This window comes from Oncorhynchus masou, chromosome 13, assembly GCF_036934945.1.
Source record: "Oncorhynchus masou masou isolate Uvic2021 chromosome 13, UVic_Omas_1.1, whole genome shotgun sequence".
Lineage (NCBI taxonomy): Eukaryota > Metazoa > Chordata > Actinopteri > Salmoniformes > Salmonidae > Oncorhynchus > Oncorhynchus masou.
This window is the reverse complement of record NC_088224.1, coordinates 39,559,601-39,572,357: the sequence shown is the minus strand read 5'-3', so window position 1 is coordinate 39,572,357 and position 12,757 is coordinate 39,559,601. Positions and strand designations below refer to the sequence as shown.

Sequence of the window (12,757 nt, the reverse complement as noted above, 5' to 3'; positions counted from 1 at the left end):
TCCTCCGCTCTCTCTCGCTCTCTCCTCCGCTCTCTCTCGCTCTCTCCTCCGCTCTCCTCCGCTCTCTCTCTCTCCCTCCGCTCTCTCTCTCTCTCTCTCCTCCGCTCTCTCTCTCCTCTCTCTCTCCTCCGCTCTCTCTCTCTCCTCTCCTCCGCTCTCTCTCGCTCCTCCTCTCTCTCTCACACTCAATCACCCCCAACTCTCTCTCCATTACTGTAGTCCACTATCTACCCTCTCTCTGTGTCTCCACCTGCAGGTGACTTTGGGGAGGTGTGTCGTGGCTGTCTCAAGCTGCCCAGTAAGCGGGAGCTTCCGGTGGCCATCAAGGCGCTGAGGGCCGGCTGCTCAGAGAAACAGAGGCGCTCCTTCCTCAGCGAAGCAGGGATACTGGGACAGTTTGACCACTCCAACATTGTCCGACTAGAGGGGGTCATCACCAGCGGTGAGCGAGTTACCGAAATCACAAATGAACCCCTAGCCCCTACGCACTTACAGTGCATTTGGAAAGTATTCAGACCCCTTCCCCTTTTCCACATTTTGTCACGTTACAGCCTTATTCTAAAATTGATGACATTTCGAAAACAGGTTTTTAGAATGTATTAAATAAAAAACTGAAATATCTTATTGACATTAGTATTTGGGCCCTTTGCTATGAGACTCAAAATTGAGCTCAGGTGCATCCTGTTTCCGTTGATCATCCTTGAGATGTTTCTACAACTTGATTGGAGTCCACCTGTGGTAAATTCAATTGATTGGACATGATTTGGAAAGGTACACACCTGTCTATATCAGGTCCCACAGTTGGCGGTGCACGTCAGAGCAAAGACCAAGCCATGAGGTCGAAGGAATTGTCCGTAGAGCACCGAGACAAGATTGTATCGAGGCACAGATCTGGGGAAGGGTACCAAAACATGTCTGCAGCATTGAAGGTCTCCTAGAACACAGTGTCCTCCATCCTTCTTAAATCAAAGAAGTTTAGAACCACCAAGATTCTTCCTAGAGTAGAGTGTCCAGACAGAAGCCACTCCTCAGTAAAAGGCTCATGACCGCCCACTTGGAGCACGTAAAGGACTCACAGACCATGAGAAACAAGATTCTGATGAAACCAAGATTGAACTCTTTGGCCTGAATGCCAAGTGTCACGTCTGGTGAAAAACTGGCACCAACCCTACAGTGAAGTATGGTGGTGGCAGCATCATGCTGTGGGGTGAAGGTTCACCTTCCAACAGGACAACGACCCTAAGCACACAGCCAAGACAACGCAGGAGTGGCTTTGGGACAAATCTCTGAATGTCCCTTGAGTGGCCCAGCCAGAGCCCGGACTTGAATCCGAATCAAACATCTCTGGAGAGACCTGAAAATAGCTGTGCAGAGATGCTCCCCATCCAACCTGACAGAGCTTGAGAGGATCTGCAGAGAAGAATGGGAGAAACTCCCCCAAATACATGTGTGCCAAGTTTGCAGCATCATACCCAAGAAGACTCTGTAATCGCTGCCAAAGGTGCTTCAACAAAGTACTGAGTAAAGGGTCTGAATACGTATGTAAATGTGATATTTACATTTATTTATGTTTAATAAATTTGCTAAAATAAAAATGTTTTTACATTGTCATTATGTGGTATTGTATGTGGATTGATGAGGGGGGAAAAAACAATTGAATCCATTTTAGAATAAGGCTTTGAAGTAAACATCGTGAAAAAGGTCAAGGGGTCTGAAGTATAATGTTGACGGAGAAAGGTAGGCGAGGAGAGGTTTAGAGCGTTTCAGAGGGCTACTGTAGAAGGGCAAGGTGCGTGTGAGTCAGGTGAGGAAGAACCAGGGTAGGGAGGGATGGGATTGGATGGGAGCAGTGCCTGCCTGGCTGAACACACAGTCTGCAGCAGATGTGCTGGATACGGTAATTGGTGCTAGAGACACAGCGGGATTCTGAAACGCACTTTCGCGCACACCCCACCGCCTCACACGCGGGCGTGCACACACTCGATTAAACACACACACCACCCTCAGATTGCAAATCACCTGCATTGCATTGCTTACCCCCCGCTAGCCCGCCATTCAACCCCTTCCACCCCCACAGCCCACCTGTTAGCCCCCACCCCCTCTCCTCTCTCCTGCCTCCTCCCTCCTCTCCTCCCTCCTTTCCCTCTCCTGAGGTCTGCAGCGCTGCAGGGAAGGTCATTAGAGAGACTGAGACGTGCTGCTAGCTAAGCGTCCAGCAGGGGGTACCAGGGGAGGGGTGGGACATGTAGGGTGCTCGGTAGCGTAGTATGGGGGGGGGGAATCAGCAGGATAGTTAATCTGGTAGAAGAGGTAGAGTGTCTTGTCGTGAAGCGGGATAGAAAATGTCATAGCGTAGGGGGCGATAGTGTGCCAGTGTGTGTGGTGCGGTAGTGATAGGTTCGTTAGATGGGGAGTGTGAAGCAGTAGTTCTGTATATTAGTCTTGCATACTAACATAGACAGATGATGTGATCGAACAGAGTGATGGTGCCGTGTAATAGTGTAGTCCTGCCTGCCTCTCCTCTCCTCCAGTCTGTCTGTCTTTGATTGAGGGGGACTGATAGTGTCCATTTATGAGGCACTTAAATCTCAGCCACGGCCATCAAGGGGGCTGTGTGTGTAAGACCTCAGTTTCCATGTTACTATGCTCTATCTCTGTCTGACGCACACACCACCTGGTTACTAGCGGAGTCACAGCTTCCTCCCTTTCTCCTAACTACTCGCTCCCCTTCACTCCCTTTCTCCTGACTACTCGCGTCCCTTCACTCCCTTTCTTTCTCCTGACCACTCGCTCCCCTTCTCTCCCTTTCTCCTGACTACTCGCTCCCCTCCTCTCCCTTTCCCCTGACTACTCGCTCCCCTTCTCTCCCTTTCTCCTGACCACTCGCTCCCCTTCTCTCCCTTTCTTTCTCCTGACCACTTGCTCCCCTTCTCTCCCTTTCCCCTGACTACTCGCTCCCCTTCTCTCCCTTTCTCCTGACCACTCGCTCCCCTTCTCTCCCTTTCTTTCTCCTGACCACTCGCTCCCCTTCTCTCCCTTTCTTTCTCCTGACCACTCGCTCCCCTTCTCTCCCTTTCTTTCTCCTGACCACTCGCTCCCCTTCTCTCCCTTTCTTTCTCCTGACCACTCGCTCCCCTTCACTCCCTTTCCCCTGACCACTCGCTCCCCTTCTCTCCCTTTCTCCTGACCACTTGCTCCCCTTCTCTCCCTTTCTTTCTCCTGACTACTCACTCCCCTTCTTTCCCTTTCTTTCTCCTGACCACTCGCTCCCCTTTCTCTCCCTTTCTTTCTCCTGACTACTCACTCCCCTTCTCTCCCTTTCTTTCTCCTGACTACTTGCTCCCCTTCACTCCCTTTCTCCTGACTACTCGCTCCCCTTCTCTCCCTTTTTAACCCTGACTACTCGCTCCCCTTCTCTCCCTTTCTTTCTCCTGACTACTCTCTCTCCTTCACTCCCTGTCTCCTGACTACTCGCTCCTCTTCTCTCCCTTTCTCCTGACTACTCGCTCACCATCTCACCCTCCTTATTCCACCACTCAATAAAAGCTAGTGTTTTTTCTTGTGTTTCTGTTCTCTCTCTCTCTTTCCCCCTCTCGTGTTTCTGTCTTCTCTCACTCTCTCATGTTTGTCTTCTTTCCCACTCTCGTGTTTGTCTTCTCTTTCTCTCTCTCTCCCCCTCTCGTGTTTCTGTCTTCTCTCACTCTCTCTCCCACTCTCGTGTTTGTCTTCTCTCTCTCTCTCTCTTCCCCCCTCTCATGTTTCTGTCTTCTCTCTCTCCCCCTCGCGTGTTTCTGCCTTCTCTCTCTCCCCCTCGCGTGTTTCTGTCTTCTCTCTCCCCCTCGCGTGTTTCTGTCTTCTCTCTCTCCCCCTCTCGTGTTTCTGTCTTCTCTCTCTCCCCCTCTCGTGTTTCTGTCTTCTCTCTCTCTCCCCCTCTCGTGTTTCTGTCTTCTCTCACTCTCTCCCCCTCTCGTGTTTCTGTCTTCTCTCACTCTCTCCCCCTCTCGTGTTTCTGTCTTCTCTCACTCTCTCCCCCTCTTGTGTTTCTGCCTTCTCTCTCTCCCCTCGCGTGTTTCTGTCTTCTCTCTCTCTCTCTCCCCCTCTCGTGTTTCTGTCTTCTCTCTCTCTCTCTCCCCCTCTCGTGTTTCTGTCTTCTCTCTCTCTCTCTCCCCCTCTCGTGTTTCTGTCTTCTCTCTCTCTCTCTCCCCCTCTCGTGTTTCTGTCTTCTCTCACTCTCTCCCCTCTCGTGTTTCTGTCTTCTCTCACTCTCTCCCCTCTCGTGTTTCTGTCTTCTCTCTCACTCTCTCCCCCTCTCGTGTTTCTGTCTTCTCTCACTCTCTCCCCCTCTCGTGTTTCTGTCTTCTCTCACTCTCTCCCCCTCTCGTGTTTCTGTCTTCTCTCACTCTCTCCCCTCTCGTGTTTGTCTTCTCACTCTCTCCCACTCTCGTGTTTCTGTCTTCTCTCTCGCTCTTTTCCCCTTGTGTTTCTGTCTTCTTTCCCCCTCGTGTTTCTGTCTTCTTTCCCCCTCGTGTTTCTGTCTTCTTTCCCCCTTGTGTTTCTGTCTTCCCTCTCTCTCTCTTCCCCACTCTCGTGTTTCTGTCTTCTTTCCCACTCTCGTGTTTTTCTTCTCTCTCTCTCTTCCCCCCTCTCGTGTTTGTCTTCTCTCTCTTTACTAGTTTAATACACCTTGGCCACCTGTGCTCAGTGAGTGTGAGAAGTGTGTGTGGTTATTAAAGTTGGTGTGACTGTGATAGCAGCACACAGGTCAGTCTGCTCCTCCAGATCACAGTTTTTTTACCTTTTATTTAAGCAGGGTTTTTTTCCTCATTGAGGAAACATTTCTTTTTCAAGAGAGACCTGGTCAAAAGGGTGAAGGATGGCGGTACATAACCACTGCTGCCCCTGAGCCAACTGGACTACACTGATAACTGTGTGTGTGTGTGTGTGTGTGTGTGTGTGTGTGTGTGTGTGTGTGTGTGTGTGTGTGTGTGCGCAGGTAACACCATGATGATTGTGTTGGAGAGCATGTCCAATGGGTCCCTGGACTCCTTCCTCAGGGTAAGTGTGTGTACATACGGTGTGTGTGCGCATGTGTCTTTTTTGTGCTCTTAGAAAAGTGTTTACCTCACCATGACTCCTGGTCTAGTTTCCAAACGTTACATAAGATGTTGGTATGAAATAAATCCCTAGGCATATGGTGTATCATTGGGTTTATAAGCCATATGACTAACAGTAAAATACATCATGTTATTCAATCCTTCATAACTGAGTTTGTTCTCCATTGCACTGAAATGTATTTCGACACACCAGAGGTCCCAAGTTACAATTTCATATGGGCCTGATATTGTTGGTCCCAACCCACCATTTGAGATACACTGTCCTAACCACACAATTAAATATATCAGTGTTATATTTAGGGTTGCCAAATTCTGGGAACTTTCCCAAAATTCCCAGGTTTTCCAGAAATTCCTGGAATAAGGAGGGGAAAAACAGGACATCCAGAAACCTGGGACCAGAATTTGTGGAAATAATTAGAACTTTGGGAAAACAACCCTAATTATATTGCATCTCTATGGTCCTAACCCACTCCCTCCCTCCCCCTCTCCAGAAGCACGAGGGCCAGCTCTCTGTGCTCCAGTTGATGGACATGCTGGGGGGCGTGGCCTCTGGGATGAAGTACCTGACAGAGATGGGCTTCGTCCACCGCCGCCTGGCCGCCCACAAGGTACTGGTCAACGCCAGCCTGGGCTGCAAGGTGTCCGGCTTCAGACCTCTCCAAGAGGACAAGATGGAGGCCATCTACAGCGCAATGGTGAGACTACTCACATATATTACATATCATAGCTAATTATACAATACAAATAAACTACTACTGTATATTACTTTTTTTTCTATTATATTACTACCTATAGTCTTTACTCTTTACCCATAGAGGCCATCTACACCACTGGTGAGACTACTCACTGTGATGGGTACTAGATTTACTGTCTTGTTTAGTCTTTACCCATAGAGGCCATCTACGCCACTAGATTTACTGTCTTGTTTAGTCTTTACCCATAGAGGCCATCTACACCACTGGTGAGACTACTCACTGTGATGGGTACTAGATTTACTGTCTTGTTTAGTCTTTACCCATAGAGGCCATCTACACCACTGGTGAGACTACTCACTGTGATGGGTACTAGACTTACTGTCTTGTTTAGTCTTTACCCATAGAGGCCATCTACACCACTGGTGAGACTACTCACTGTGATGGGTACTAGATTTACTGTCTTGTTTAGTCTTTACCCATGTTTTTATTTATTTCACCTTTATTTAACCAGGTAGGCTAGTTGAGAACAAGTTCTCATTTACAACTGCGACCTGGCCAAGATAAAGCAAAGCAGTTCGACACATACAACAACACAGAGTTACACATAAACAAACATACAGTCAATAATACAGTAAAAAAAAAAGTTTATATACAGTGAGTGAAAATGAGGTTAGATAAGGGAGGTAAAGGCAATAAATAGGCCATAGTGGTGATATAATTACAATTTAGCAATTAAACACTGGAGTGATAGATGTGCAGAAGATGAATGTGCAAGTAGAGATACTGGGGTGCAAAGGAGCAAAATATATATATATTCTTTTAAAAACAGTATGTGGATGAGGTAGTTGGATGGGCTATTTACAGAGTGGCTATGTACAGGTGCAATGATCTGTGAGCTGCTTAAAGTTAGTGAGGGAGATATGAGTCTCCAGCTTCAGTGATTTTAGTAGGCCACACTGCTGAGAGAACGAGCTGATATTTTCTCCTATTAAATATATTACGCCTAATAAATATAAAAATCCTACATTAAAATGACAGTTAAGTATTTTATAGAAGCGCATTGAAGCCGGTGGGAGAAGTTCGTGTTTAATTGCATTTGTTCTTTGTATTTCCTCTCAGTGTTGAAACTGATGTGTGCAGTGCAGACCGACTTACAATAGTTTCTATAACGAATCCGGGTTTCCCTGTGGTTTCTCTTTCTCGCTCTCTCACTGTTTTCACTCTCTCTGGGATGACAGTGGTTGATTAGATTAGATGTTCTGTTTAGTGTTCTTTTTTGAGGCAGTATATGGGATGCAGAGTGCAGTAGGATGTTTAAAAGTAGACCCTAACACAATGCTGTGCTGTGACGAGGCAGGCTAACGTGAAGCGTGTTCATACAAGATGTCAAGTGTGGATTTGAACATCTCTCGCTCTCTGTCTCTCTCAGCATGGGGGGAAGAGTGTGGTGTTGTGGACGGCCCCAGAGGCCATCCAGTACCACCGCTACAGCTCAGCGTCTGACGTCTGGAGCTTTGGCATCGTCATGTGGGAGGTCATGTCCTACGGAGAGAGACCCTACTGGGACATGGGCAACCAGGACGTGAGTAGAGTGACTCTCTCTTGCATCCCCCATCTCTCTCTTCCTTCACACACTCTCTCTCTCTCTCACATCCCCCATCTCTCTCTTCCTTCACACACTCTCTCTCTCTCTCACATCCCCCCATCTCTCTCTTCCTTCACTCTCTGTCTCCCGTCTGTCTCAAGCTCTCTACATGTGCAGCCTCTCTGTCCCCTCCCTCACCCCATTCACTATGCGATTACTTTATCTCTCTTCTCCTTTCTATTTATACTTTCTCTTCTTCCCTCTTTCTCTCTCTCTCTCTCTCTGTGTCTCTGTGTCTCTGTGTCTCTGTGTCTCTCTGTGTCTCTCTCTCTGTGTCTCTCTCTCTCCGTGTCTCTCTCTCTCCGTGTCTCTCTCTCTCTGTGTCTCTCTCTCTCTGTGTCTCTCTCTCTCTCTCTGTGTCTCTCTCTCTCTCTGTGTCTCTCTCTCTCTGTGTCTCTCTCTGTGTCTCTCTCTGTGTCTCTCTCTCTCTCTCTCTCTCTCTCTCTCTCTCTCTCTCTCTCTCTCTCTCTCTCTCTAACTGTGTGAACTCTGACTCGGGATAGCTCAGATCTTATTAAAGAGGGAAAGCCACAGGTGCTTCTCTAAGAGACTCTTTGGCATAAGTCCACTTCAGCTCTGTGACCAATCCTATTTCTCTTAAGGACACCACGTCCCTTTCTAGTGGCTGTCCCAAAGTGCCACTACGCGCCCTGCTCTTAGAGGAGGCATAAAATCCCGGCAGAAAGCGACAGTCTCTTTTAAGGAAATGAAAGTGTAGCTATTTTAGGAGGGTGTGGAGATTGTCCAATCGATAGCACCCTGCCATCACCTGTTTGTGTGAAAAGTCGATGAGGGTGGTTTTTTTGTTCCCTGCTCCCTCCCTCCCCTCTCTCCTTTTCCTAGACAGTTAAAAAAAAAAAGAATTACTTTTGAAGAAAACAAGACTTCAGACGAGGAAAGTGAGACAATGTGATTTCAAAGTGTCTTTGATCCAAGGCAGCATCATGACTATTAAGAGTAGACAGAGGGTTCGTCATAGTTCACTTTTAAGCCAACCACTTGTTCGTGCAAATATGCCGTCTAAAATGACTCCTTACGAAAAAGTTCCACTGAACAATAAAGTGGCAAACTAGACGACCGTGTCATGTTGAAATGACCAACTTTGAACCCTCACTCGGCTAGGATAGGAATCGTGAGGGTTTATCACGATCCAGACGTTTTGTCTACCTCCATGTTCACGGCACTGAACTCTCCAAATGAAATGTCAAAGTCCAAGCTGGCTGAGCGCTTGAGATATTAATGCATTAAACGGATAGTTAATATCACCGTTAACTCACCCAGACCCACACCCTGCTCTAACATGCCCTTTGTTTTTCATCTCTGATGAAATGAAAAATGTGAGCCAATGGAGAAACACTGTTTGGTTGAATTGAGGTCAGGATGGAACTGAAGAGGACAGTGTTTTTTGGTGAATGTGGTTCAAAGGAACATTTTCAACCTTTTTTTATGTTTTATTGACGGGTTGAGCTTTTTCTTGGGAGCACGGTGTTCTAAAACTGAGAGATGATATTTTTGAAGTGTTTTTGGAGCAGTCTTTACAGGGGGGGACCGATCTGTTTGATGGGTTCGCTCTTTGAGAGAACCTTGCGTAAAGGGATATTGTTTCGGAGGTCTCCTAAAGCCACCGGAGTCCTCGTTCACTATCAACATTTCTCCCCGTAGGTTAACACGCCTTCTCTCTCCGTCTCGTCCTAGGTGATCAAAGCGATAGAGGATGGCTTCCGCCTGCCCGCCCCTATGAACTGTCCACCCCACCTCCACCAGCTGATGTTGGACTGTTGGCAGAAGGAGAGGACCGAGAGACCCACCTTCAGCCAGATCCACTCAGCTCTCAGCAAGAGCATCCGCAGCCCCGACGGCATCGGCTCCTCCACACTGGCACGCAGGTAGGACATAGGCCACTGGAAACCATGCTTAACACGGGCTAAACATGGGTTAACATACAGGCTAACAGGTAACAGGACTCTGCTGGCCAACGTGGGCTGACATGGAAATGGTTTATGTCGTCCAAGCAGGTTCCCCACGTCCCACTGAGTTTTGATACCAGAGTAGAAATACTACCGCTTATGATAACAATAGACCCATGAATCTCTCTCTCTCTCCCTTTCTATCCGTAGAACCCTCCCTCAGCTAGGAACCCTCCCTCTGGGCTCCTCTATCTCCCTGGCAGAGCGGACTCTTCCGTCGTTCCCCTCGTTTAACTCGGTAGGGGAGTGGTTGGATGCGGTGGACATGGGGCGCTACAAGGACAACTTCACCGCGGCAGGATACTGCTACCTGGAGTCTGTGGCCCGTATGACAGTCCAGTGAGTGGCTCTGAATGAGCGCGTGTGCGTTGATGTGTGAACAAGTGTGCGTTTTCCGTAAGCCTTGCTTTTTGCGCTTGCGCACCTGAATGCGAGTTGGTATAGTCTAACGGATGTCTTTGTGCTGTGGGTCTCCTTCACAGAGACGTGTTGAGTCTAGGTGTAACCTCTCTGGAGCACCAGAAACAGATCCTGTCTGCCATCCAGACCCTTAGAGCCCAGGTCATCCAGATGCACGGCAGAGGGGTGCAGGTCTGACCTACACCACACACACACACACACACACACACACACACACACACACACACACACACACACACACACACACAGACGGACGAGCGGATGGATAGAAGGACCCGTCGCTCATTCAGATGGACGAAATCAAGTGGATAGTGAGGTGGGCAGAGATATCGCCCACACTTCACCCACCCACTCTTTCCCCTCCTCCCTCTCTTAAGTCCTTGGGAAGGAGGCATCTTCCAGTCGTGATCAGCGTACTCTGTCGAAGGTCACATGACTTCTGTCTGCACGCTGACCCGAATCAACTAGATCTCCTCTCTTACAACTGGCCCTGGATCAGTAGTTAAATAGACTTAAAACTACCCTGATGGAGAAGTACTGTCCATCTAAAATGTCTGGCACTCTACCACTGGTCTCAGAACATGGGGTAATAACATTTCCTTAATGGAGAAGAACAGTCCCCTCAAGTGATACTCTACTGAACCACTGGTCTCAAAACTGAGGTTAAAGCCACCCTGGTTGAGAAGTACTGTTCATATAACAGGGCTGGCCCACTACCACTGGCCTCAGAACAGTGGGATAAGGTACCAATGGAGAAAGTGCTGTCTGTCGAACAGAGTTGACATTGTAAATCTGGTCTCGGTTCAGTGGTTAAAAACCTCCTATCCCGGTTGTGTGTTCAAGTGACAGGTTCCCACGGTATGGGCGGAACCCAGACTGTGTCTTGTCTTGGCCCGACCAATCATGAGGCTGGAAAAAACGTACCTTCAGGAAAAAACGACTGATTTAAAAACAACTAGGAATTTGTGTAAATCAAAACAATGGATTTACGTGTATTTGATTGTTCATTCCTATTTCGTCTGTTACACAATTTATCTTTTTTCTAACATTTTTCCATTAACTGTGTCTGCTCTCCCTGTGTGGAATGGCTAATGTCCCTTTGCCGGGATGTCAGTGGTGTGTCATGTAGCGTCTCGCTAATATATTTCTCCCATCTAAAAAGCATTTTCACTACAAGGGTATATTGCACTGTTAAGAATAAAGGTCAAGTCTCAAGCTGACATACAGTATATTTAATATGTATTCATTTTTATTTATGCATTTACAGTTTACAGACTCTCACACAACCTCCTGACGGGAAGAGGTTACGAGGGTCAAAATAGACATACTTGATTGAATAAATAATCAATTACATTTTGTGTTTAAGGATGCTGCAAAGCACATGTCCTCTGGTTTCAGTGTAAATCATGAAATGTTGTATTTTTTTTATATTTTTTTTTACAGTTCGAGGGATTCTGTTACTGAATAATGGTGTCCTGTACTGAACAAGGTATTATGAAGAGGACTTACACTATAGTATGTTGACTGTTTTCTTCTCATAGACAGGGGTATTGAATCATTTGGATACTGTTAACAAATCACCAGTAGTTGATAAAGGACTTATACATTTTGAGTCCAGTGTCGCTGGATGTACGGTATCGATGTGTTGCATTATAGAAACAGTATTGCAGTATTTCAGAATGTCGTAGAGTGATCTCATTTATTTATTTATTATTATTTTTTTTTGGGGGGGGGGGGACAGCAACTCAAGCTGACATAGGACCCACAACCCCCCACTGCATCTACAAGCCCTTCCATTTGTCAGTATTATGTATTTTACAAAGACGGTAACATTTAATCGTAGTGAACACGTTTTGGGTAATTATTTGATTTCTCTCATACTCATGTAGCTAGCTACACAGTGGATGTTTTATTGGTTCTGTTTGGTTCGTAGATGGGTTATTGTAATAGTGAGGTATCTGGTGTGAAAGGACTACCAGTGTATGTCCTCCTCTCTTCCCTACATACTCTCTCTTTGTAGCTGTTTTGCCTTAACATTACTGTATATAAACCCAAAATATACTCCTAGGCTGCGTTTACAAAAGGCACAATTCTGATATTCTGCCCATTTTATTGTAGAAAGAGCTAATCTGATCGGTCGAAAGACCAAGAAGTGGAGAAAGATCAGAATGGGCTGCCTGTGTAAACACAGCCCTATAGACTCACACATGCACATATCTAGAAAGTCTCACCACCCCTGTATACGCAGACACCAAAATAAACCTTTCGCTAGCGACTTAACTCAGTTGTTGTCCCCCCCACCCCCTCCCACCCACTGTTTACTACTCGACGATTACAAAATGTTTAATACTGTAAATATGTATTTGAAAATGCAATCTATTTTTATAATTTCTTTGAAGAACAATGTGTTGAAAATATCTGCTCACTGTGTAGGGGTTTTATTGTTTAAATGTAGGGCCGTTGCCAATGAACGTGTGTGTTTGGAATATTAAAACATATTTTCTTTGTTTAGTTTTTGGATGATTTTTACCTGTTAGAAAGACAGATGGCTGTTGAAATGTGTTATAAAAAAACTATCTCCCTTAAGAGCAAGCGTTTGTCTGTGTTTTTGGGGTGCTTCAGGCTTTGAGCTAGATTCTGTTCTTGCTTCCAATGCAAGTCTGATTCATTCCCCTTGTGAAATGATGCAGCCAATCAGCTCACAGAAAACTAAACTCTTTCAGTTCACCTTTTTGTTTTGTTCTTCTCTGCAAACGTTCTGTTCACAACCTCATGCAAAAATTCTCCGGATTGAATCCAGGCCTTAATTGAGAAAGAGCCCTGGAATTGTGGTCAGGAGTAAATCCCAGGCCTCAATCTTGTTCTGGGGAAGCTCCTCCAAAGATGGTGGATAAATGAAGATGTCTTACTCAGGCC

General features: G+C 46.6%; 1 protein-coding gene across 1 annotated transcript in view; it reads left to right on the top strand.

The window, feature by feature from the left end:
- The window catches only part of LOC135552310 (ephrin type-A receptor 7-like), a 202,443-nt gene extending 190,016 nt beyond the window's left edge, over window positions 1-12,427 (top strand). Inside the window, exons 11-17 of the mRNA XM_064983864.1 lie at window positions 257-442; window positions 4,994-5,055; window positions 5,606-5,809; window positions 7,239-7,391; window positions 9,150-9,340; window positions 9,572-9,760; window positions 9,904-12,427. Coding sequence (XP_064839936.1) covers window positions 257-442; window positions 4,994-5,055; window positions 5,606-5,809; window positions 7,239-7,391; window positions 9,150-9,340; window positions 9,572-9,760; window positions 9,904-10,018 — 1,100 coding nt within the window. The 3' untranslated portion in view covers window positions 10,019-12,427. The remainder of the gene's footprint in view (window positions 1-256; window positions 443-4,993; window positions 5,056-5,605; window positions 5,810-7,238; window positions 7,392-9,149; window positions 9,341-9,571; window positions 9,761-9,903) is intronic.
- The last annotated feature ends 330 nt before the right edge of the window (window positions 12,428-12,757 follow it).